At 39.7% G+C, this 25,800-nt stretch overlaps 2 protein-coding genes and 2 long non-coding RNA genes across 5 annotated transcripts in view; all 4 read right to left on the bottom strand.

The window, feature by feature from the left end:
• Positions 1-1,324, bottom strand: part of LOC147326653 (C-C motif chemokine 4-like) — a 67,427-nt gene extending 66,103 nt beyond the window's left edge. For both annotated transcript variants that reach the window (XR_015130627.1, XR_015130626.1), the window contains exon 1: positions 1,138-1,324. The gene's annotated coding sequence lies outside the window, so the exon portion shown is untranslated. The remainder of the gene's footprint in view (positions 1-1,137) is intronic.
• A 5,861-nt stretch (positions 1,325-7,185) lies between these two features.
• LOC147326652 (uncharacterized) lies at positions 7,186-10,253 on the bottom strand. The gene is made up of 3 exons (XR_015130625.1): positions 10,082-10,253; positions 9,762-9,833; positions 7,186-9,651 (listed from the first exon to the last, which is right to left on the bottom strand). It is a non-coding gene; the product is annotated as an uncharacterized LOC147326652 (long non-coding RNA).
• Positions 10,254-17,424: 7,171 nt separating this feature from the next.
• LOC147326651 (uncharacterized) lies at positions 17,425-18,437 on the bottom strand. Its single transcript, XR_015130624.1, has 3 exons — positions 18,273-18,437; positions 17,779-17,896; positions 17,425-17,617 (listed from the first exon to the last, which is right to left on the bottom strand). It is a non-coding gene; the product is annotated as an uncharacterized LOC147326651 (long non-coding RNA).
• A 2,661-nt stretch (positions 18,438-21,098) lies between these two features.
• Positions 21,099-25,352, bottom strand: LOC147326650 (C-C motif chemokine 4-like). The gene is made up of 3 exons (XM_086302642.1): positions 25,157-25,352; positions 22,503-22,623; positions 21,099-22,098 (listed from the first exon to the last, which is right to left on the bottom strand). The coding sequence occupies exons 1-3, from the start codon at positions 25,224-25,226 to the stop codon at positions 22,020-22,022; spliced, it is 270 nt and encodes an 89-aa protein (XP_086158768.1). The 5' UTR covers positions 25,227-25,352; the 3' UTR covers positions 21,099-22,019.
• Positions 25,353-25,800: the final 448 nt, after the last annotated feature.

Genomic DNA, 25,800 nt, shown 5'->3' with positions numbered 1-25,800 from the left:
TTATCTTGCTTGGGACTGGGAAAAGTGACACAAAATAGGCACTCTGGAGGAGTTTTTTTTTTTTTTTTAATGAGCGGGTAGTTTTATACCTTGTGATCCACAAAAAGTAACAGTAAAAGAAGAACTGACTGCGTAACAGTCGGGGGGGATTCATTTGCAGTTTGGACGCGTAGGTGTGAACATCTCTTGCTCTGACAGCAGCTGAGGGCGACTGCTGCGTGAGGTCCATCACCAGCAAAAGTCGCCAGATTTGTCGCTGGTGGCTTTTTAGAAAAAAAGTCACTAAGGCGGTCTAAACCCCTCATACACACAATATTAACATGGACTGAACCACTACTCACAACCAATGGCCCTTTATATAACTACTGTATAAATTATCCATATATCTCACTGATCTCAACTGCACTACTGTAAATGCTGCATAGACAATCATACTGTACAGTATAATAATTATAGTTTTACAACTGTTTATTAATACTCCAATTGTATATCTACAATCTATATAGTTTTCACATTTTTAACCACATGTATAACCTGTTATATAGCCTGTACATAGCTTGTTCACTCACTAGAGCTATAGCCTGAACATACTTACACTTATAGTATATTCATAACATACCTTCATACCATGTACATTGTAACATACCTATAATAGATCCATATTGTGTAATATCTATATTATTGCTAAAGAACTTTCTGGATGGATGCAAACTGCATTTCGTTGCCTTGTACTTGTGGCATGTGAAATGACAATAAAGTTTAATTCTAATTATAAAACTTGCTAAATATAGTGACAAAGTCACTAAGTTAGCAACACTGGGTTCGTGCGTCATCACTGCAAAAACAATTTTAGAAAGTCTTGTTCATCCTATTGGTCCAATTGAGCTAGTTAACTAGCTTTAAAAAGCATTATTTGTAAATAAATAAATAAATGTACTATGATAATTTTTTAAGGCACGGTAAGACGCTGGAAAATTTTATCCGCTTTTTAAATTTAAAAAAAATGAACTAAATATTTATGCAAAAATTGCACAGATAGATGACAAAATAACCATCATATAATTTCTCATGGCAAGAATTACTCATATTTTGTGTGTGAAAACAAGAATACCTGGGAAAAATCTAACACAGACTTACAGGCATCGCTGTGCTAAACTGCAAACACCATGAGCAGCAGTCCCGCCGTCAGGCTGAGAGTCTTCATGTTGACTGCACTGTAGACCTGATGATAGTGATGTTTCAGAAGATGTCTGAAGTGGCCTCCTGAGCTTTAAGTTGCTTTCTCATCTGCATATTCAGTGCAGTTCTAAGGAAAGTGGAAAAATGATCAACAACCCTGAAGGTGGTTAATAGATTGGGGTTTCTTGCAACATGAGACAACAGGAAGTTTCAAAGACTCAATATCACTCTGATTATCTGATAAAACAAGCTCAAACAAACCACTTCATCTTCTACAAAGTCCGTACGATGCATGCACTGCATGCATACTTGTATCTCAACTCAGAGTAGTAGGTCAAGCTGCAAATATTAAGCTATAATTAGATGGTAAATTCAATTAACAGGGATCTTTTCATGGTTCATTCATTCTTTGTTTCCCATTAAACCTCTTCTGTCATTTCATAATTTTCCTCAGTACTCCTTAATCACCAATTTCTGCACAACTGTCCTTCATTCAGGCTGCAGTGAAGGCTGCAGCAGATTCACGAGACAACACGTAAGACATCTGCTCATGCCTGATGTATATCAGTTCAGGTTACACAAATCATTTTCTGCAAAGAATATATGTATTATGGACAGTGTTGGTCAAGTTACTTGAAAAAAGTAATCAGTAACTAATTACTGATTACTTCCCCAAAAAAGTAATCCCGTTACTTTTTTGATTACTTATTTTCAAAAGTAATTAATTACTTAGTTACTTAGTTACTTTTTAAAAACACGATTTACAACCTGAAGAGGTGATAAAGCGATCGATCTTTCAGCCCAATTCTACTTTTTCTACATAATCCATCATACAAAATGTAATCAAATGGAAAAGTCTCTTTTTTTTTAACTTGTTTTATTAGTTTTAATCTTTTAACTTTATGCATCAAGCAAAAATTTAATTATATGCAACATTCTTTGAGTTGAATAAATTAGTTTAACATTTAAACCTATTTTCTACACATTCCAGCACATAAAATAAAATATTTTTTGTGTTTACACTTCACTCTTTCAAATAGATGCAAGTAAAACACAGCAGAAAATAAATAAAGTCAAAGACTCAGCGGTGCTGTTGCTCTATTTTCACCTGTAAAGCAGGACTGCGGTAGGCGGAGGTTTACCCTGGTGCAGGTGTGCCGCGGTCAGTTGAAGAATCTGCGACTTTCTCTGTGAGTTTCCCATTACGTCGTAGCTACTCGGTGCTTGCTCGGAAGTTTAGGGGTTTTTTTTCGCTGTAAAAAGAAGTTTTCTTCCCACGCACGATGGACGCTAATGTTTTTGTCACTTTTTATGGAATCAAACTCAAAGTAAGGTCAGTACTTCCACGCTTTAAACGCTGCACGCTCATACTCTCTCTGCACTCGATATATGATCCATTGTTGATCTGCACACAGCTGTTGTCACTAACGGCGCACTCGCTTACGTCACTGTCGTGAGACATTCTGGCAAAAAATCAAGGTTTTAGTAACGCAGTAACGCAGCGTTCCTACGGGAAAGTAACGGTAATCTAATTACCGTTTTTGCAATAGTAATCCCTTACTTTACTCGTTACTTGAAAAAAGTAATCAGATTACAGTAACGCATTACCCATCTCTGATTATGGATGTGTTATGTTTACATGTTGCACATTTGTCTGAATGCTAGCTGCAGAAACATTTCAAGCTGCATTGGAGGCACAGTTATAACTGATCCCACCTCATAGTTTTAAGCAACTACAAGCACTCTATTTAAAGTTGGAGAAAGACTGTGGCTTTGATTAAATGTAAACACATTCAATGTTCATGCTGGGTACTTTTCTGTTTGTTTGTATTACAACAGACCACAACAATGCTGACCTTTAACCAGGGAACTGCAATAGAAGATTTATAATGCTAACGTTGTGACCCGCTCAGTCTGATTCTGGGCGTTTCTTCATGTTAAAAATGTCATGTCTCCTTTGTTTTGAATTTCTCTTTCTCTCCTCCAAGTCGATTATTGTGTAGAGTTTTGGATTTGGTATATTTTTCATTTTTGTGTGTGAATTTAGACATATGCAAATTCAAAAGTGAAGGCCCCACAGCCACGTGATCTGAGGTTTCCTAAGACATATCAAGCAGGGTGCTCCCAGAATGGTACAAAATACACCCTTGGTTGGAATGTTCCCAGAGTAGAGACTCTTGTTACTGTGTATTTACTTCAGCTGTGGGATATCGTCATTGAGAGAAAGCAATGTTTAAAGTCAGTGGGTTCTGTTAAATTCTGATGACTGTAATGTATGGCGCTTGCCATCGCCAGAAACAGGTGCTTGAAAACAAAACATACAGTAAGACAAAAGCAGAAATTCTAATCTTCACTGCTACTAAAAACATAGCTCAGAGTGGTCACAGTGTGCTGACTCAAATAAAAGGGGAATTTTCCTAGAAATGCCAAACATGATAAGCAATCATGACCCTGTGGTTAGAAGGAGACTGGAACAACAAGCAAAAAATATTTTGTACACCAGCAAAACAACCCAAATTCTGTCATGTTTGGCTGAAATGGTTGCTGAGGAGAAGTTAAAGCTAAAGAGAGTGCACAGGTTCAGTCATTGTAGATGAGTCAAAAGATGCCATTGAATCAGAGCAAATTTCTTTCATATTTAAATACTAGTATAATCAGGGGTGCACAAAACTGGTACGCAGTTACGCATGCATGACAAAAATTAGGAACGCATAGTGACACTTGTGTTACCAAGCACCTTTGCGTTCTTGACCATGTCATTTAACCTTACACATGTTGCTTGTCACCATCTAAATGTCCAAAAAACAACAGACATTAAGTTGCTTCTTTGGCATTTCGCCACCAGCTGAGAAACACCACCTCTTCGGGTTTTTGGGGGATGTTGCTAACTCCGGGTCCGATAACAGGCACCACACCCGCAGTAGATGTGCTCGGTGTGAGGTCTCGCAGCAAGCTATCAAATACGGTGCATTTCTCGGCTTTAAAAAAAAAAAAAAAAAAAAAAAAAAAAAAAACGCTATGCGTTTCATCGGATTCGAGGTGTTACTTCCTTTGACAGTATCACAGTATCACCTTAAAGCACTTGTTGCAGGCTGCTGAGTTTGCATATTTTGCTGTGAAGTACAGCCAGACTTCAACCGCTTCACCTTGGGCATTTTTAATCTGTAGCTTTGCTCTAAAAGAATGTACGTACCTGGACCCGCCTACTATCCTCGGAAACGTAAAATGATTGGCTAGAATTCAAAGTGAATCTCAGGGAAAAAAAAGCACCGAAAAAAAGCACCGAAATGTGCGCTGCTTTTCAGTCTGGTTACTACCGTTTATGTTTATGTTATGCCATCATGGCACCGGATACCGGTACCCATCCCTAGTTCAGAGTGAGTGCTACAAAGAGGAAATAAAGTGTATTCAGGAAAGAATCACGATCTCCCCCTCAAGCAGTCTCTGGAAACTGCATCCTATTCTAGATGGTAATGGACTCTTAAGAGTTGGGGACCGAATCATACAATCTGAACTGGACATCGACACCACTCACCCTCTCATCATCCCTGCCCGACACCACTTGGGAACGCTCTTAATACGGCACTATCACGACACTGAAACACCAAGGAAGACATTTCACAGAAGGTGAAATTAGAGCTGCAGGGTTCTGGATGGTAGGGGCCAAAAGGGCTATCAGCACAGTGCTTTTTAAGTGCACAACTGCAAGAAATTGAGAGGAAAAGCGGAATGTCAGCAAATGGGAAACTTACCATCTGAACGAATGCAACTTGCACCCCCCTTCACATATGTGGGTGTAGACGTGTTCGGGCCATGGGACATTATAACCCGGCGCACAAGAAGAGGAAAAGCTAGCTCTAAAAGGTGAGCCGTGATGTTCTCATGTCTGTCGACAAGAGCAGTCCATATCGAGTTGATCGAATCAATGAGCACAGACAGTTTCATAAATGCTTTAAGGCGGCTTTTTGCAATCAGAGGCCCGGCAACCCATCTCCCGTTTCTGCTCTGTGACAGCTCGTACTTTTCCTTTTTCTCCCTCCCTCCCTCGCTCACAGACACATAACGGGTATGGCAGTCCATTCTCCCTGCAGCACGGACTACACTGCCCATGAGGCTACATTCTTTAGGGCGATGCCTGCAACACTCTGCCTATTGCCTTCATAAAAAAACATTTCTTCACGTCATTATGAGACGCAAGATTGAGACACAGGCATTTGAACCTCTTAATACGCGTTTTGTTTGGGTTTCCACCGGCGTGGAATTACCAAAAATAGAGAGGGCATAGCCAAACATATGAAACAGGAAAAGACCGCCGTGTAATCCCTTTATTTCAACAAAGTAACTGTATTCTGAATACCACCCTTTTAAACGGTAACTGAATACAGTTACTCACATTTTGTATTTTAAATACGTAATGACGGTACATGTATTCTGTTACTCCCCAACACTGTCCATGACTAGGGATCTTCACCAGGAAATCAGGGACGGGTCCACGGGATCTAAACACAGAGTGAACACGTTAGAACGAAGGCACAGGTATAGCCTTCGGAGTCTAATACTACGAGAGCGGAGATACACTAACGTGATTCACGCAACAATCCAGCGATGAATGGCTGCCATCCCTCTGCTTAAATGCTGGTAGCATCAGTGAGAATCAGGTGTTTCCACTTCACAGGTGAGTGGGCCGAGGGCATTGACCCACAATAATTTCCGCCCCGGCGAGTGAGGGAGAGACAATGCAGCTGATCAGCTACCTGCTGATCCACCAACACTTGTAGTTTACAAAGCAACTTCAAGTGTGCACCTTTGGGATCCGTTTGTCAAAGAAGTGAAACGAGCAGAGGGCAGGTGATTTCACTGCGTTAGCTGCAACAGAAAAACAGGGATTACTCAGTGCTGTGTCTGCTTCTAATGACTTCTCCCACATATCAGATATAATTAAGGTTAAATGCTCATCAGGCAACAAACACAATTTGTTATATCTTAATAAAAGATTAAGTTTGAAGGCTCTTATTTTATGTCTTGGAGCAAGATTATTAAGCAAAGACATAAAAGATAGAGATACATAGAAAATAGAAAAACAAAAAATCTGTCTCAATGAAGGACATGCCGGACATGTGACCACACTTTTTCCGCAAGGATTCAGAGTAAGAAAATTACAGTGAAGAACTTCCAGCCCACTTGAGATCAGCATTGGTCTTCATGACCATGAACTTATATGAGTTTGATGTCCTTGCTCTGTCTCACTCTGTGTCTGAATGAAGAGAAAGACAGAAATTCAAAAACTGATCTAACACAAGTACAAGAAGCAGACTTACAGGCATCGCTGTGGTAAACGGTGAACAGCATGAGCAGCAGTCCCACTGTCAGGCTGAGAGTCTTCATGCTGACTTCACTGTAGACCTGATGATGACGTGTCTGAAGTGATCGGTCCAATGACCACGCTTCAAGACACGTTCTCATCTGCATATTTAAACGAATTCTAAGAAACTGGGAAAAATGATCCACAACCCAATGGTGGTTAATAGATTGGGGTTTTTCTGTACCATGAGACAAGTTTCAGGGACTCAATATATCCGATAAAACAAACTCAAACAAACCACTCATTATTTTACAAATAAATGCATGCACTGATAATGCATGCATAGTCCCAATCTTCACTTTCTGCACAACTTTCCTTTATTCAGGCTGCAGTGAAGGATCTACTGCAGGGGTGGGGAAACTCCAGGTCTCAAGGGCTGGTGTCCTGCAAGTTTTAGACATGACCTTGATCGAAAACAGCTGATTTAAATGGCTAAATTACCTCCTTTTTCATAGGCCTGGTAATGAACTAATTTGATTCAGGTGTGTTGACTGTGATGGGAAATTTCTTTATCTTATGTGTGACAAAGTGGGTGAGAAGACCATTTGTCTATATTCTTAGTTAACATTCTTGTTTTGATTTAACCATATTTCACATGTAATCTGCAATAGGCAAACATCTACTATCCTGGGTTTGTTTGTTTTGCACTTTTACAGATTATATAATATAACATCTTGGTTTAAATCAATTCATACAAGTTTGCTAAGTTAAGAACTTACCTTGCCTACCTGTCTTGCAGAAACAAAAGGAGGAAATGTAGTTTTACTTCCTGCTTTATACCTTCTGGGTTCATCTGAGGTCACAGGAAGAGACCAAGTGCAGAAGGGGAAGAACTCTTATAATTTAATAAAGTTGATTTTAGAGGGTTTATGGAGAAATAGATTTATTGTTGTAATATGTATTGATTACACCAAAGAGTTTATGTTGCCAGTAAAGAGGAGTAGTAGAGGTTTGAATATAATCATGTTCATCTTACCTACCTACTGAATGGAATAGTCCAGAGGAGAAATTGTTTGGTTAAGTGGACTATTTAAGCAGAAGAACTCAGGTGTTTTGGGGGAAAAGGTTCAGGTCAGTGTAGCTGTGTGCAGGTGACCTTAATTTCTGTTGATTTAAGTTCAGTTATGTTTATTTGAACTGAGTTATAGAGTTGAGTTTCTTATTTGTTTCTTTGTAAATATTGTTGGGCCACAAAATGGTGAATAAATCACTTGCTACACTGGACAGCATCAGTCTCCTGCACTTCTTTGACCGCTTAAGTCGAGTCCTACCACGTTATGTATTTATCTAATGTACTTTTGTATTTGTTTTTTAGTTACATACATATAGGATAGCATCACAAATGTGTCTTTATGCTTTATCACACCTTCACAGTGGGGCCATTGTAATAGGCCAGAGACATCCAGGCACCTGTGTGCGGGGGGGGCTGTTGCTCATTTCTGGGGGGGAAAGGGAGGTGATTGCTGGTCGTTATTCTCTCTGAAGGGAAGGTTTCAAGGATGAGCTGAACTGGCAGGTATAGAGTGACGCAATGTGCTCTGGAATTCTCTTTGTCTCTGAGTTTTGCCAGTTTGTATATAAGATATCTATCATTAGAGACCATTGTTGTCTCCACTGCAGTGTATATAATAAACTCCACTTCAAAAGACGCTCACTGAGTGTTTGCAGGTTACTTGAAATTTTCACGACATGACCCAGGGTGATATCTAAAACCTGCAGGACACCGGCCCTTGAGGCCTGGAGTTCTCCACCCCTGATCTACAGCGTTAACATTGGAATGTCAGCCGGACTGGAGAAGTGTAGTCGGATGGTAACGAAGAGAGGGAAAGTAGTCAGAACTGAGATGATTGTACTACTAGACGGTAACATTGGAGACATCGAGGATAGCTACAGATACCTAGGAATCCTACAGGCAAATGGGAACCAAGATGACCTGCCTTACCTGCAAAGGGTAAGACAAGTCCTGAGGAGTCAGCTGAATGGAAAGCACAAGATCCAGGCAACCAACACCTACGCTTGAGTTTTTAATACATGGGAGAATGGATGTAGAATGTTGTTTACATCAAATTTTGAACCTACCATCTGAATGTTGCAGCCAAAATCTAAACACATTACACAAAGCAACATTTATCAAATCTTCTATTGTCTAATTTTGGTGAGTCAGAACAAATTTCTATCTAATGTTAATTTTTGTAACTGACGAGTGACATTAAGTGGTTTTGCAGTGGTTATTTGAATAACTGTTCGATTTCTATCAGCTCAAATCAGTCTATTTTCCTCTGGCCTTCACAAAGTATTTTCCCCCAGAGAACCGCCGCTCACTGGATATTTCCTCTTTTTCAGACCATTCTCTGTAAACCATAGAGACCCTAAAGTTTGGGAAAATTCAAGTAAATCAGCCATTTATGAAATATTCAGTCCAGCTCGACTGGCAAATAACAACCACACCACATTCAAAGTCACTTAAATCTCCTTTGGCTGATTGGATGATTAGATATGAGTTGAACAGGAACAGTACACTGTAAAAAAAAAAAAAAAATCCTAAAAAAACATTAATATTCCAGCAGTTGGGGCGCCAAAATAATACCAGAAAATAACTTTCATAAAAATACGGTTATTTTCAGTAATGACAATACAGTTTGTTGCCCTAATTTTACATGGGATTTTGCCTTTTTCCAAGTGCTTTTAAACATTAAATTAGGAACATTTTAATGTGATTAAACAATGAAATTACCTATAAACAAGGTCAATGAATGCGGCAATATGAATAATAATACTTAAATGTACAGAAATATACAGTTAACAGTTGGTTTAAATAATAATAACAGATTGCATTTATATAGCGCTTTTCGAGACCCTCAGAGCGCTTTACAATTCCACTATTCATTCACTCTCACACTGGTGGAGGCAAGCTACAGTCGTAGCCAGAGCTGCCCTGGGACAGACTGACAGAGGCGAGGCTGCCATATCGCACCATCGGCCCCTCACCAGTAGGTAGTAGGTGAAGTGTCTTGCCCAAGGACACAACGACCGAGACTGTCCAAGCCGGGGCTCGAACCAGCAACCTTCTGATTACAAGGCGAACTGCCAAATCTTGAGCCACGATCGCCCTAAGTAACAATGATAATAATTATTATTTCATGTAACCAACTAACCAACCAGCTCACACCAGGATTTAGTTTGAGTTTGCACAGTGAGAAAATTACAGTGAAGAACTTACAGCTCACTTGAGATCAACATTGGTCTTCATGACAATACACATCAGTGACGCTGACATCATGGCTATCTCACTCTGTGATTGAACAAAGAAAAAAACACAGAAAATTCAAAGAACTACTGCTGCAAAAACCACTGGAAATGGTTACACACTAATTAAATTTATTTTAGGTAAGAAAAACCAAAGAAAAAAATGCTTGTGCAAAAGTCAAAGAGATACATGACAAAAATAACCAACATATAATTTCTAATGGCAAGATAAGATGCTCAGGATTACTCATATTTTGTGCGTGAAAACCTGGGAAAAATCTAACACAGACTTACAGGCATCGCTGTGCTAAACTGCAAACACCACGAGCAGCAGTCCCACCGTCAGGCTGAGTCTTCATGTTGCACTGTAGACCTGATGATGCTAATGTTTGAATGATGACTGATTTTGTCTGAATTCATCAGACCGTTCACCCCGCTTTAAGTCGCTTTCTCATCTGCATATTCAGTGCAGTTCTAAGGAAAGTGGAAAAATGATCAAGAACTCTGAAGGTGGTAAATAGATTGGGGTTTCTTGCAACATGAGACAACAGGAAGTTTCAAAGACTCAATATCACTCTGATTATCTGATAAAACAAGCTCAAACAAACCACTTCATCTTCTACAAAGTCCGTACGATGCATGCACTGCATGCATACTTGTATCTCAACTCAGAGTAGTAGATCAAGCTGCAAATATTAAGCTATAATTAGATGGCAAATTCATTAACAGGGATCTTTTCATGGTTAATTAATTTTCTCCATAAACCTCTTCTGTCATTTCAGAATTTTCAGTACTCCTTAATTATCAATTTCTGCACAACTTTCCTTCATTCACGTAAGACATCTGCTCATGCCTGATGTATATCAGTTCAGGTTACACAAATCATTTTCTGCACACAAAATGTTAAAAATGCATTTGTGTATTGATACTCACTTTTGCACACAATAACATCTGTTATGGATGTTTTATGTTGCATATTTGTCTGAATGCTAGCTGCAGAAACATTTCCAAGCTGCATTGGAGGCACAGTTATAAATGATCCCACCTCATGGTAGTGACTAAAAGTAGCAAAAAAAAAAAAAAAAAAAAGCACTCTATTTAAATTTAGAGAAAGACTGTGGCTTTGATTGAATGTAAACACATTCACTGTTCATGCTGGGTACTTTTCTTTGGGGTTTTTTTTTAATTTACAACAGACCACAACCATGCTGACCTTTAACCAGGAAACTGCAATAGAAGATCAAAAATGCTAACGTTGTCTGATTTTGGGCGTTTCTTCATGGTAAAAATGTTATGAGTGCTCCTTTGTTTTGAATTTCTTTTTCACTCCTCCAAGTCGATTATTGCGCAGAGTTTTAGATTTGGTATATTTTTCTTTTTTGTGTGTGAATTTAGACATATGCAAATTCAAAAGTGAAGGCCCCACAACCACGTGATCTGAGGTTTCCTAAGACATATCAAGCAGGGTGCTCCCAGAATGGTACAAAATACACCCTTGGTTGGAATGTTCCCAGAGTAGAGACTCTTGTTACTGTGTATTTACTTCAGCTGTGGGATATCGTCATTGGGAGAAAGCAATGTTTAAAGTCAGTGGGTTCTGTTAAACTCTGATGACTGTAATGGACGGCCCTTGCCATCGCCAGAAACAGGTGCTTGAAAGAGTGGTCACAGTGTACTGACTCAAATAAAAGGGGCATTTTCCTAGAAATGTTCAATGTGGAAAGCAATCATGACCCTGTGCTTGTCAGGTCCCAGCATCCTCGTGTCGCAATATCATGGACAGATTGCTGGTTTTTTTGTGTGTACTAGAAGAGATCTCTTCAGAGACCAACAGAGAGCTGTAGGAGCAAGGGGCATTCTGGTTCAGATGGGTCTGAATTTTGTTGGAAGCCTTACACTCTGAGTGGCTTTAACATGTTATCAGAAATGCTTCAGTCCGAAAACTGTTGACCTGTCTAAGGCTATAAATCTAGTTGAACTGCTTAAGGAGACAGTGGTTCATTACTCTACTGAATCCTTTTTTGATGACCTGTCGACTGATATTGTGGGGAAAAAGAAAGCAAGAAAACTTAATGATTCTCTTGTCTCACTTCTTGCCTTGGACCGCATGCAGACCCACACAGCAAACGATGTTCAGAATCAAAAAATGTTATCCAGTTATAGATAGTATGATGGAAGAAATGGAAAAAACACTTTTCTATCCTGAGCTGTAATATTATGAAAGGTGGTCAGGCTTGAGGCGACTGTTGTTGTGATTTGGTGCTGTAAAAATAAAATTGAACTGAATTCACTAGTGAACCCTGTTGGTGAAAAACAGAAAACACCAGAATTTTTAGACCATGTTCACATATGGCTTCTTCTATGCATGATGGAGCTTTAACCTGCATTTGCGGATGCCACAGTGAATTGTGTTCATGGACTGTAATTTGTGGAAGTATTCTTGAGCACGAGCACTAAATTCCATGAGAGAATGCATCCATGATGTTAATCTCCTGTTCCATCACATCATGAAGGTGCTCAATTAGATTGAGATCTGGTGACTGTGGAGGCCATTCGAGTTGAAGAAACCAGTTGGGGAGATTTCACCTTTCTGACATGAGGCATTATTCTGCTGGAAGCTGCAATCAGAAGATGGGTACACTGTGGTCGCAATTAAGGGGCCCAAAGTTGGACAAGAAAATATATCATAATATACCATTGTTATGGCCCTGTCCATAATCTGTTTTGGTGGTTGTTTCCTTTGTCTGTGCCTTTAAGTCTTTGCAGGTCCCTGAGTGGATGAGCTGACGGCTGCCGATTGGTCCGGCGATCATGTGGTCGCATTCAAAATCCCTCCACCAGCAGTTGTCCCGGGGGCAGCCACTGACAGCAGCAGCAGACCTGACCCTGGCCTCCAAAACCTGAGACATTTGTGCCTGTGACTTTGTGCGACTTTTCTCAGTTCTGTATATAGTGTGTACATTAGTTTTCATTGTAAATAGCACATTGTAAATAGCACTGCAACAGAAGGGGTGAGCTGCCTTATTGTTTTTCCTTGCACTGTTTTCTCCTGTTTATTTCAGTTAGGGAGTTAGGTGTAGCGCTTGTCTTTTGTTTGATGTTTGATTTCACATAGGGTTTTAGATAGCACCTCCTCCTGACTTAGCTTGTTTTGTTTGTTATTTTGGCCTTTGTTCACCCCGGAGCTTCATTTTTGCAGTGTAGTGAAATAAATCACCATTCACTAAGACATTGGTTTTCCCTCTGTGTATGGTTTTGGGGACCAGGGCGGGGCAATCTTTTCAAACTTATGTTGCGTTCCTGTACCCCTAGACTGGGGCGTAACAACCATATCATCAAAAGTCTACCCACAAAGCAAAATTGTTATGGCCCAGATCTGGCCCATACAATGTGCTTACACATTGCCCACATACCGCAAAGGATGACGGCCCTTTGGTGGCCCAGATCTGGTTTGCCAGAGGTGGCCCACACATGGGCCAGCACAAGGCCAGTTGCAGACACACTGCTGGCCCTGTGCTGGCCCAAGATGTCAGCCTAATGTGTACCTTAATCAAGCCATGTAATAACAACATGTGCCGGAACATGATAGTGCAAAAGTAACATGACAAAACTCTGCTCCGACTGTGAATGGACTGATTCTTATATAGTGCTTTTCTACTCTCCCAGATTACTCAAAGTGCTCTATACAACAATCCACATTAACACACTTCCTAACTACATTCATACACATTCACTGTCTTGACATGCAGACTGGAGAAGCCAGGAAACAAACCACTAACCTTCTGATCAGTAGGTGACCTGCTCTACCTCCTGAGCTGCAGCCACCCAGTGGTAAACATGAGTAAACCCTCACTAGGGTTTTAGATAAAGTGTACACTCACAAATAGGGATGGGTACCGGTATCCGGTGGCATGATGGCACCGGTTCTGACATAAACGGTAGTAACCAGACCGAAAAGCAGCGCACATTTCGGTGCTTTATTTCGGTGCTTTATTTTCCTGAGATGTCATACACTTTGAATTCTAGCCAATCATTTTACGTTTCCGAGGATAGTAGGCGGGCCCAGGTACGTACATTCTTTTAGAGCAGAGCTACAGATTAAAAATGCCCAAGGCGAAGCGGTCAAAAGTCTGCCTGTACTTCACAGCAAAAGATGCAAACTCAGCAGCCTGCAACAAGTGCTTTAAGCTGATACTGTGATACTGTCAAAGGAGGTAACACCTCAAATCCGATGAAACACCTGGCGACGCATAGCATTTTGTTAAAAGCCGAAAAATGCGCCGTATTTGATAGCTTGCTGCGAGACCTCACACCAAGCGCATCTACTGCGGGTGTGGTGCCTGTTATCGGACCCGGACTTAGCAACATCCCCCAAGAACCCGAAGAGGAGAGTCCTGGCCCCTAGCCCTGCCAGTGTAGCAGAAATGATGACGGATGATGATGGCAGTGCAGCCGTTCTTCTCTGAGTGAGTAGCTTAATGTTGTTTGTGTGTAATTTACGTTGAGTAGGCTAACCACGTTATTACATTAATGCACGTAAGGTGAACTAGCAAACACTGTCGTAGTTACATGCGGCTGTCTTCTTGTTTGATGGCAGATACTCCCTTCACCCTGGCCAAAAAGGCTAAAATGACCAAAGAAATAGTCAGACCTGTTTTCTATGAGCCTGGACCACATAAACCAAACCATAATCGGGCCAGATGTGGCATGCCATCACATAAACAGTGCCATCTACGCCAGGTCTGGACCACATCTGGATGACATACCACTTACCATGCCAGAAGTCAGCCAGCAGTGCCAGCTTGACACCAGATCTAGGCCAGACCTGTCTGTTATGTGGGTATATGTTCACCCATCCAAATCATTGAATTGAGGTGTTCCAGTCACATCCGATGAACTCCAAAACATAGGCATGAAAATGCTTTTACATTCACTGTCAGATGAAGTCGATGAGTTTTGTAAAATGAAACTTTAATGAAGATTATTTCAATTGCATAGTGAAAGAAAATTATAAAATAATTCAATACATGTTTTTACATATTGTTTCTTTATAAACTGAAATAAAACTTTAACAAAGAATGAAGCAGTGATATAAAAATGATTCCACCATGCACACGACATTGTACGTTGACAGCTGTTTCACTGATTAGGATTTTTTAAGACAATTTATTCATGGAGTTTTTCAGCTGCCCTCTCCTGCTCAGCACACCACACCGCTCTCTCGTCGGGTCCCAGCATCTTCGTAAAATAGGGCAGGCATAACCCAGTGATGGAGAACAGCTGTGTGGTTCAGCCAGGGGCGATTTTAGCCCATTTTTGGGGGTGCTTTAGCACCCCCAAAAATGCTGCCAGAGCCATGGTGGCTGAGACGCAGCGGAGCGGAGGTTTAAGTGCCTGGCTTAAAACAGGACATATTAGCTGCATTTAACCTTCAGTTACTCTTTATATAGTTAGGTAGGAGTCAGATCAGGTTTCTTTTTAGCTGAAAAACCTTACACCAGGTAACCTGCAGTGTCTAAAACGTGTTTTCCGGCAACATTTGCTACCCTACAATCCGTCCTGCTCAGTAGTAAATTCAGTGACATTTGACCATCCTGTTGCTCCCATTGAAATGTATACAGCCTATTTAAAATCTAAAACTTAGAATTGTCCGTAGCCTACTGTTGTTACCACTGTCCTGTTTGAAATGGATACTAACTAGCTAACTGACTGGATGCCCATTAACCTTATAACTCCTGTTGTGCGTGTATGTGTGTGTGTGTGTGTGTGTGTGTGTTTGTGTACAGAGAGACAGCCAGGTTCATACTGGATATGAGGAGGTTTTTACAAAAAAAGGAGCCACATTCAGGTAAAAGTGTAAGATCAAATGATCCGTCAATCAAGAATAATGTTGGATCAGTGTTTCAATGTTTATATCTTTTATTAGATGTTCATGTGGTTTGGTTATTTGCCTTTTGGTTGAAAGTACACTGAGAGAGGACTTTTTGTTAGTGATCTTAATAGAATTTTTTTCATATTAATGTAATTTTTCATCTAATTGAATACAATCTATTTGTGTATGATTGTCAGTCCAAAGAGGGAGAGAGGAAAGAGGGGAACGTGAGGAGAAAGTACAAGGTCAGGAAGAACCAGGTAAGAAAACAGACAGGGAACAGTGACAGGCACAACAGAAACTGTTAAACTGACAAAGAGAAAAAACCTGATTTTACTCACACAATCTGGAAGTTGTGTTCTCCCTATATTAAAGCTGCTACACAGAATCTGCAAAACAAACTGGGTTGAAACATTTTGACCCTCTTTAACAACATTCCAACATAACATTATCATTGATTGGGGAGATTAAAATTAATGATATATTTTTATGTGGTTCAGCCACAACTCTACTAAAACCTCAGCCAGTAATAGGTAGGCCAACATTTGGACCGTCCAGTTGTCTGTATGACTGCCGCAGTACGTACATCACATTTGCACACTATCAGAAAGAGCCAAACAGCCCTGATGGAGTGAGGAGCTGTAAAGAGAAGCAGAAGCTCTGTTTATATTCTAAAAATGTTTTAAGCTTGTTTCAAAGATTCTGTACTGCAGCTTTAAATGTTTTCCAAGAGCACACACACACTTACCTTATCAGTGTTTCTCAAACTTGTTACAGTGTGTACCACCTGATAAAAATCTCAAGCTCTCCCAAGTACCACTATGAATGTGTGAAACTCATAAATCTTACAACACAAAATTATTATTAATAAATTAGTAAAATTAGCATCTGCAATAAAGATTTTTTCATACATTGTATACATTCAACCACGGGCAAAGTTGCCTCCATTTTTATAGTTTTTATTAATATTTCGTAATAATTTATTCTGTTTTGGGAGTATTTTTATTTATCTGTATTATATTATACATACACATTAAAAGTGAATCTCTGTCCAAAAAACGCACTCAGTTTACTTTTTACTCACTATGAGCATCATTCATTATTCTCCCCCAGTAATTAAGGTTAGGATGTGTATTTTTTTATTCCAATCCATTCTTCTTTTGCGGCATTTAAATAACCTTTATCAGATTTGATGGTTTTGTTACAGACTTTTCAAAAAAGTGTTTTGCTTTTCTTTCACAAATGTGGGGATTAAATTGTGTTAAAATGCACAAAACAGTGATGTCATGTTTTGTGACGAGGACCCAGGCACAGAGAGACTTGATGAATTTAAGAAGCTTATGATTTAATAAAGAAATTTGCTGACTTGCACAGAGATGGTAAAATTATGATGACTGATAACGGAGACTAAGACAACAGACGATGAGGACAGGGAGGAACAGGGGTTTAAATGCACCAAAGTGACAGTCAGAGAGAACTCGGGACAACATTTAAGGATGCAGGGACTGACAGAGACAGGTTTATCTTGCCTGGCTGGGCAGCTCTCCTGGGTGCTCAGCACCCCCAAAGCTCTGATCCTGGGTTCAGCCTTCCCTGACAGCACACCCTGCACCCGCTACTCCACCCCTCCCCTGCAGCTGAGCCACAAACCACACATACTTTTACATTCACTATCAGATGAAGTCGATGAGTTTTGTGAAATGAAACTTTAATGAAGAATAAAGCAAAACAACACAATGTGATAGAAAAATGATTTCAATTGCATAGTGAAAGAAAATTATAAAATAATTCAATACATGTTTTTACATATTGTTGCATTATAAACTTTCCTCATCAGATGAAGCTCTTTAAGACATTGTCATATCAGGCTGGGTCAAAATCTCCTTTGGTTGTCAAATTGTTCTTTTGCCCACTCTGCAGTCTGTTTAACACACAAAAGCCTTTTGTGTGTCTTGATCCTGTAGAAAAGTCAGTATCATTATTTTGCTCTCATATTCACACATTTTACGGTTAATAGCAGAGTTACGGCTTCAATCTCAACGATTATACATTGCTTATACATGACTTACTTGGCAAACATTAGTGATTGTATCAAAGAGACAGTGAAAGACAAACTTACACAAATGCTGGTGTGGAGCATTGTCTGTGAGTTTTCACGATGGAGACGATGTTCGCCTTTGGGATCCGTTTGTCAAAGAAGTGAAAACAACAAAAGTCAGGAGAAATCACTGCCTTAGCTGTAACAGAAAAACAGGGATTACTCAGTGCTGCGTCTGCTTCTAATGACTTCTCCAACATACCAGATATAATTAAGGTTAATGCAACAAAATACAATTTGTTATATCTTAATGACAGATACAGTTTGAAGGCTCCTATTTAAGTTAAAAAAATAAATATGTCTCAGTGAAGTACATGCCGAACATGTGACCACACTTGTTTACACGAGGATTCAATCTACTTAATTACAGTAAAGAATTTAAGATCAACACTGGTCTTCATGGCCATGAACTTATATGAGTTTGATGTCCTCGCTCTGTCTCACTCTGTGTCTGAATGCAGAGAAAGACAGAAATTCAAAAACTGATCTAACACAAGTACAAGAAGCAGACTTACAGGCATCGCTGTGGTAAACGGTGAACAGCACGAGCAGCAGTCCCACTGTCAGGCTGAGAGTCTTCATGCTGACTTCACTGTAGACCTGATGATCCTGATGTTTCAAAAGATGTCTGAATGATCGGTCCGATCACCCTGCTTTAAGTCACGTTCTCATCTGCATATTCAAACCATTTCTTAGAAACTGGAAAAATGATCAACAACCCCAAAGGTGGTTAATAGATTGGGTTTTTTCTGTACCATGAGACAACAGGAAGTTTCAGGGACTCAATATATCTGATAAAACGCTCAAACAAATCACTCGGTGCTCTACCAATAAATACATGCACTGATAATGCATGCTTAGTCCCAATCTTCACTGTCTGCACAACCTTCCTTTATTCAGGCTGCAGTGAAGGTCGACAGTAGAATCGAGAGACAACATTTGAAACATTTGCTGATATCTGATGCATTTGTATATTGATACTCAGTTTTTCCACACAATAATATGTAGTATGGATGTATTATGTTTACACCTTGTATATTTGTCTGAATGCTAGGTGCACCATATTTCCAGGCTATAGCCATTTGTCAATATACACTGACAGCAATCAGCGAGGCAGCACTTAAGATGTATTCAGCGCCAGTTCGTCAGCTACCTAACTGTGGTAAGCAGGCCTCCAGAACCTTACACTTCTAACCTGCAAAGTAAGCTTCAAATTCAGAAACCATCTTCTCGCTGCCACATTTCCATGGTGTGTGTCATTGCTTATCTCTCTGTTTATAATAAAGCTTGTGAAAAACCCTCCGCCTGTCTTTTGATTTGGGTCCCCACCCACATACTGGCCTCCGGGCCCCATTGACAATAATGAGTGTTGGTTTGTTTTCAGTTTCTCTCTTTCCCCCAGCTTGATCATTGGGTGGAGATTGGATATCTGATTCTTCAGCCAAACACATCGATTATCATCTACTTCATCAGCGGCAGTGTGGTAAGACCTGCCGTGCACGTCTCTGCATAATATTATGCCTCCAAAGAGGAGTGTAACAGGCCTCTTAGTTCTTTAAGTGTTCTTGCTCTTACGTGCTCTCCTTGTTTCTAGTGGTTCTTCTGCTGACTGAAGAGCCTCCTGTTCTTAGTCCTTATCAGCATACAAGCAAGCTGTTTTTAACGGGATACTACAGATTGTTTTACCTTAACATTAAAAAATAGAAAGGTCGTTTATTGTTTCACTGAAATAATAATGTTAAAAGTCAATGTAAATTAGCAGAAATACCTTCATGTACCTTCATGTCAGAAACTCCCCACTACATATCCACACTGTGTCATTGCTTATCTCTCTGTATGTATTATTATTTTTCTTATTATTTATTATTAAGCTTGTGATCAACCTTCCGCCAGTGTCTGGATCCCTCCCACATACCCGGTGCCCGTTGACAATAATGAGTGCTGGTTTGTTTTCAGTTTCTCTCTCTACCAAGTTGGCCATTGGACGTAGATTGGATTCTTTGTTCTTCAGCCGAACACGCCTGATTATCATCTACATCATTAATGACAGTGTAATAAGACCTGCTGTGCTCGTCTCTTGCCTCCAAAGAGGAGTGTAACAGTCCAAACCGAGTTCTCCAAGAGGCTACCTTGTGTTCTTGCTCTTACGTCTCCTTGTTTCTAGTGGTCCTTCTGCCGACTGAAGAGCCTCCTATCTCCAGTCCTCATCACCATGCAAGCAGCTACACTCATCAAACCAATCTGAATTACCTTCCTCAAATTCCCCATTGGCCTGCTCACCCTCCAGTGGTAACATTTACGTGGATTTCAAACAGCATTCTGTTCCTCTGGAAAACTCCAAAAATCTTGGGATGCTTTGTAAAATGTAAATAAAAATGAAATGCAATGATCTTTAAATCTCATACACACATACTGTTATTGTCCTCTGGGCACCCTCATTATTCTTAGTGCCAGTTGGTTGTATTAAACCCTGCCAGCAGTGTAGTTTATCTTCCATACCCTTACTCTATTAGCAGCAGCCTGAACTATTGATACATAGCAGGCTATATATATGGTCACTTACTGTTTAACATCTGAAATTGTGAAATGATAAAAGCTAACAAAACTACATAGAAAGTTTTGTTAGCTTTTGTATAAAGTCAAAGCAATTTTCTTTTTAAAAAGTGTTTTTCTTTAGGGAAACTTAAAGTAATATCCACCCCTCCTCCTCCACATGGAAAGTTTTGTTTATGACTGACTTGAGCAGCACTTGGTGTGTGCTTTTGCTGTGGTTATTTGAGTTACTGTTTCCATCCTGTCACCTCAAAGCAGCCTGACCATTTCCCTCTGTTTGTCACATGGGCCTGAAGGCCAGTACTCCTAATCTGGTTACCCCCTAAAAAGCACATCTTCATGAAGTCTTAAAGTAATCCACTCCTTCTCTCACATGGAAAATTCAAAATGTATGAATATGAAAATATTTCTTTACACTTTAATTTTAAACTTTTGATAACGATTGATGACTTCCAGTTTTCACATTGCATTTGTTTACTTAAACGTCTGTGCAGATTCACATTCAACTTCAGAGCAGCTCAGATAATTTTCCCACGTTCAGATAATGAGTTTGTGAAAGTCCTCCCTATGACACATTTTCCACTTTGACCTTCAACTACATTAACAAACTTTTATAACCTGCATTCTGATGAATTCCATTAATTAGGCCACCGCATAAAAGAACACATTCACTGTCAGATGGAGTCGTTGATTTGTGTGAAACAAAATTTTATTCAAGAATGAAGCAAAACAATACAAAGTGAGATACAAATGCTTTGGATATACTGCATCTGTATCACAATGGCAAAGTGAAAACAAATCTGAACCTGGAAATAACCTCAAAGTCTGCAAAATCAAAAATATTTCAAATTAACGACAGCTCAGTATGAGATAAGCAGCAGGAAAATAAAGTGGAATATAAGGAGGTGTTTCCTGCTCTACAGGTGGTAACCTGAACTGAAATCAACTGCACCCTGACTGAGGACAAGTGGCACTGCATTCTTGAGAAATGCACTTCGACTGTGATTTGGATGTTTGTGGGAAAGTAAGTTACAGAGCAGAATGTTAATGAGCCCAAAACACACCTCAGAGCTTTGAAGAACATCTCCAAGACCAAAGAAAGCCTAGCAGCGCTCTTTGGGACATGTGACAAGTTTGTCACATCAAGCTGGGACAACATGCTGTAAGTGAATGTAGGCAGTGTGGACAAAAGTTTGGGCCACCTACACGCTACACCCACAGGCCATGGAAACACATGATGCTGAGTCAGCAGTGCACTGGAGACGTTTTTAAAGCCCTCTGTCTCTGCACTCTCCCCACCATGTAACTTTATCCAATCTGCCACTGAATGCTTTCACTTTCAGATGATTGTGGTATTTCAAAGACAGAAGTCTCACAGTCTTCAAAGCGACTGATTCTTTCACAAATGCTTGTAAAGACTGCCAATTGTAAAGATGTGTTTGATTTCATATACCTGTGGCAACGAAACAGAAAACCTCAGAAAAATAATTTTTAACATTTCATTCAAATTCTAAAATTGATATCTTTATTTTGAATTAAATCAATGCATAATAAATGTATCTTGTCTTCAGAAATGCTGACAGTAATTAAGCAGGCACATTATGGAGAGGTCAAAACTCCAGCAATACATCTGGATTAAAAAGCAAATTCATGGAGTAATTGATGCAGTTCGGCTTATTGCGCGGTAGATTCTCCATCTCTTAATTGTGTTATTTTCTTTGGACAAATTCTTTCAGTGCCCAATTCTCATTCTGTCTCACGCAGAAATCCCCTCTGGGTGTCTTGATCCTGCAGAAAAATCTGTATCATTATTTTGCTCCATATTAACTTTTAAATGGTAAATGGACTGGTTCTTATACAGCGCTTTTCTACTCTTCTGAGCACTCAAAGCACTTTACACAACTTGTGCATTCACCCAATTACACGAACACATTTTTCTAAGTGCTTTCTAACCAACATGCACACACACATTCATACTCTGATGGATGCATCAGAGAGCAATTTGGGGTTAGTATCTTGCCCAAGGATATTTGGCATGCAGACTGGGGGAAAGCCGGCAATCAACCCACCGACCTTGCGATCAGTAGATAACCTGCTCTACCCCACGCATTACAGCTTCTATGTGGAGGATAATACATTATTTTGGCAAATATTTGTGACTGTGTTAAAGAGACTGTGAAAGACAAACTTACACAAATGCTGGTGTCGTGCATTTGCTGTGAGTTTTTTTGATGGATTTGATCTGCTTTGTTGGGATCTTTCTCTCATAGAATTTAAAACAGCAAAGGTCAGGTGTTGGTTTCACTCCATGAGCTGTAAGAGGAAAATCAGAGATTTGTCAGTACTGATGTCCAACACATCACAAATACTTTTTCATGTTTTTAGTAATTAAGGTCAACGCTCAGCAGGCACCGCAGTGATGTTTATTATATCTTAATAAAACATACACTTTGAAGGATCATATTTTATGTCTTAGGGCAAGATTATTAACTCGATTTCACAGTTAAAATGTAATGAAGAAAAAACATCACAATGAGGGATGTCCAACAACATGCCAGAATGTAAGGGTCTAATTTTCCTTTTCTTATTCCTTTATAGTGCAGACAGCGGAGGTGTCAGCCACCTCCGCTGTCTGCACGGTATGTACCACCGGCAGATAGCAGAGGTGGCTGACATCCAGAAATCCTATCAGAGGCTGGACAAAGCTGGACTGAAAGACAGCACAGAGGCACTAATCATGGCCGGAGTCTATCACACCTGGTAAGACCCCAGGTGCAGGCTATGTAAAGATGTCCCTCAGACAATCCAGCACATAACAGCAGGGTGCAAGATGCTAGCAGGCAGGGCATACATGAAACGCCATCACCAAGTGGCCGGCATAGTGTACAGGAACATCTGTGCCGAGTACAGCCTGGAAGTCCTGAGGTCAAAATGGGAGACGCCCCCAAGGGTGATGGAGAATGACCGAGCTAAGATCCTGTGGGACTTCCAATCGGACATAGTGGTGGTAGACAAACAGAAGACGACGGCCGTAGCGATCGATGTAGCGGTTCCGAATGACAGCAATATCAGAGAGATGGAACACGAGAAGCTCGAGAAAATCCAAGGGCTCAAAGAAGAGCTGGAGAAGATGTGGAGGATGAAGGTAACAGTGGTCCCAGTGGTAATCGGAGCAACAGGTGCAGTGACTCCCAAACTAGGCGAGTGGCTCCAGCAGATCCCAGGAACAACATTGGAGATCTCTGTCCAGAAGAGCACAGTCCTAGGAACAGCTAAGATACAGCGCGGGACCCTCAAGCTCCCAGGTGTTTGGTAGAGGACCCGAGCTTGAAGGATCAAAGCTGCCCGCAGGGGCGAGAGGGGAATATATATATATTTAAAGATTTTCTCAAGCTATTCGGATCAGAAGAAAGTAAAATACTGTAGTTCTGTGTTTTTTATATCAATTGTGATAGATACAAAAAGCACAGGTAATGGATGGATTCAAATGGATGTCATTACATTAACAGAATGATATATTTAGAGGTGTTATAAGAATATGCTGCTTGAGAGCAACACTGTTTTTCTTGAAACACAAATCAGTTTGAGAGCCTCAGTAAAGCTGTTACTCCATCTTTGGACAAAGAGAAAAATGCGATTTGATTAGTCACAAACCAAGGAAGTTCAAACCAGCGCTAAACTAGGCTGGCTAGCTTTTAGCGGCAATATTGTGTTACTTTTTTATTTAAACTTTATGTTTTAATTTTGCATTCAAGGAGATGATCAGAAACTGGTTATGTTTATTTTAGCGAAGTAATTACACCAAATGACAAAATAAAATAAGTAAGATTTGTAGAAAAAGTAAGATGCTGGAAAATCAAATCAGCGTTATAAAGTTAGAGGAATAGCTAACTGGACGCTTTTGAGCCTCACAAGATAACAAATACTGCAAAAATAAAAAAGATTTATTGAAATTTAACTTTAAGATTAGCTGTTAAAAAATTTTCATACTTTGCACGTACATGTGAAAACAAGATTGAAAGTCCATTGATTTATTGTTGTGATAATCTGTGGAATTCAGCAGTTATCTCTTTTAATTTAGTTCAGGCTTCTTTAATAATGCTTATGTCCATCCTCTTTCCACTGTTGTCCATGTTGTAGACAACGGGTGACCAATCTGACACTGGGCTAGTTCTCAAATACATTTTTAAATCCTGTCATTATTTGAAATTTTCCTTTATGTCATAACAACAGTTTTTTGTATTTGTTCGTTTTTTGCCTGGAGTGGACAGTGGGCTAACAGACGCACGTCCAACATCATAGCACTGAAAAGAGATTTTTTTTCTCTTTTCAGTTTTTTTCTTTGTTTTCAATGCTTTTCCATCATCTATATTATTTTTTAGTAGATCAACTGTGATGATAAATCCAAAATGCACATGAAATGACTGTAGATGGCCTGAATGTAGAAGAACAGATATGTTGCTGAAACTGCAATCAATATTGTTCAGCATGTACTGTGAACATAGATGAGTTTGGTGGCCTAGCTGCTGCACTTGTGTTTGTACAAAAAGACAAATGCACAGAAAAATTAAGCTGTTTCAAACAAAATATGTGTTCTTCATCCTTTTCATCGAGCTGAGATAATTATCTGTGTTAGGAAGATGATGTTTTAAATGTAAAATTTAGTGTTTAATTTAAAGAGGCATCAAAGTCCATGCCTTTTAATTAGTCAGAGGCTAAATTTAGGAAAAATGATACTTTTACAATCATTTTCAAAGAAAACAAAAACAAAAAGAAAAAAATGCAGAATTGAATTCTCACAGTAGAGTTTCCCACCAGTCAAGAAAAAGTAGGCTAACAGACTTACGTGTGGCATCGCCGTAGTAAATGATGAACAGCACAAGCAGCAGTCCCACCGTCAGGCTGAGAGTCTTCATGTTGATTTCACTGTAGACCTGATGATCCTGATGTTTCAGAAGATGTCTGAAGCGATCAGTCCGAACACCCCGCTTTAAGTCGCTTTCTCATCTGCATATTCAATGCACTTCTAAAGAAAGTGGAAAAACAATCAACAACCCCAAAGTTGGTTAATAGAGTGGGTTTTTCTGTACCATGAGATAACAGGAAGTTTCAGGGACTCATTATCAGTTTGATTATCTGATAACACAAACTCAAACAAAACGCCCATTGTTCTACAAAGTTCTTACATTGCATGCATTGTCTTTATATCACAAAGTTAGTAGGTCAAGTTGCAAATGTCAAGATGTAGTTTGATGATAAACTCTTCTTTTTGTGGTTCGTTCATTCATCCTGTTTCCTTGATTCAACATTTCCTGTCATTTTATAATTCTCACCGATAGTCCCAAATCATCACTTTCTAAAAACCTTCGCTTTATCCAGGCTGCAGTGAAGGTCTGTGTGAGAATAAACAGGCAGCAGGTAGTTATTCAAACCATCAGTAATGAGTTACCGAACATTTTTATGTTACTGATCAGATCTTCATACAGTAAC

The sequence above is a fragment of the Aulonocara sp. 'chitande type north' Nkhata Bay genome, linkage group LG7 (assembly GCF_057382095.1).
Source record: "Aulonocara sp. 'chitande type north' Nkhata Bay isolate Kocher_YH1m ecotype deep benthic linkage group LG7, A_spYH_male_GT1.1, whole genome shotgun sequence".
NCBI lineage: Eukaryota > Metazoa > Chordata > Actinopteri > Cichliformes > Cichlidae > Aulonocara > Aulonocara sp. 'chitande type north' Nkhata Bay.
Note: the sequence above shows the minus strand (reverse complement) of the source record. Positions and strands in the feature narration are given on the sequence as shown.

Bases quoted from the DNA above. Each gene is read 5' to 3' on its own strand.
- LOC147326650 (XM_086302642.1), bottom strand. From the start codon at position 25,226: ATGAAGACTCTCAGCCTGACGGTGGGACTGCTGCTTGTGCTGTTCATC. The intron at 22,624-25,156 runs GTAAGTCTGTTA...TTCCTCTTACAG, and splicing joins TTACTACGGCGATGCCACAC to CTCATGGAGTGAAACCAACA. The intron at 22,099-22,502 runs GTAAGTTTGTCT...ATTTTTCTGCAG, and splicing joins TGCACGACACCAGCATTTGT to GATCAAGACACCCAGAGGGG.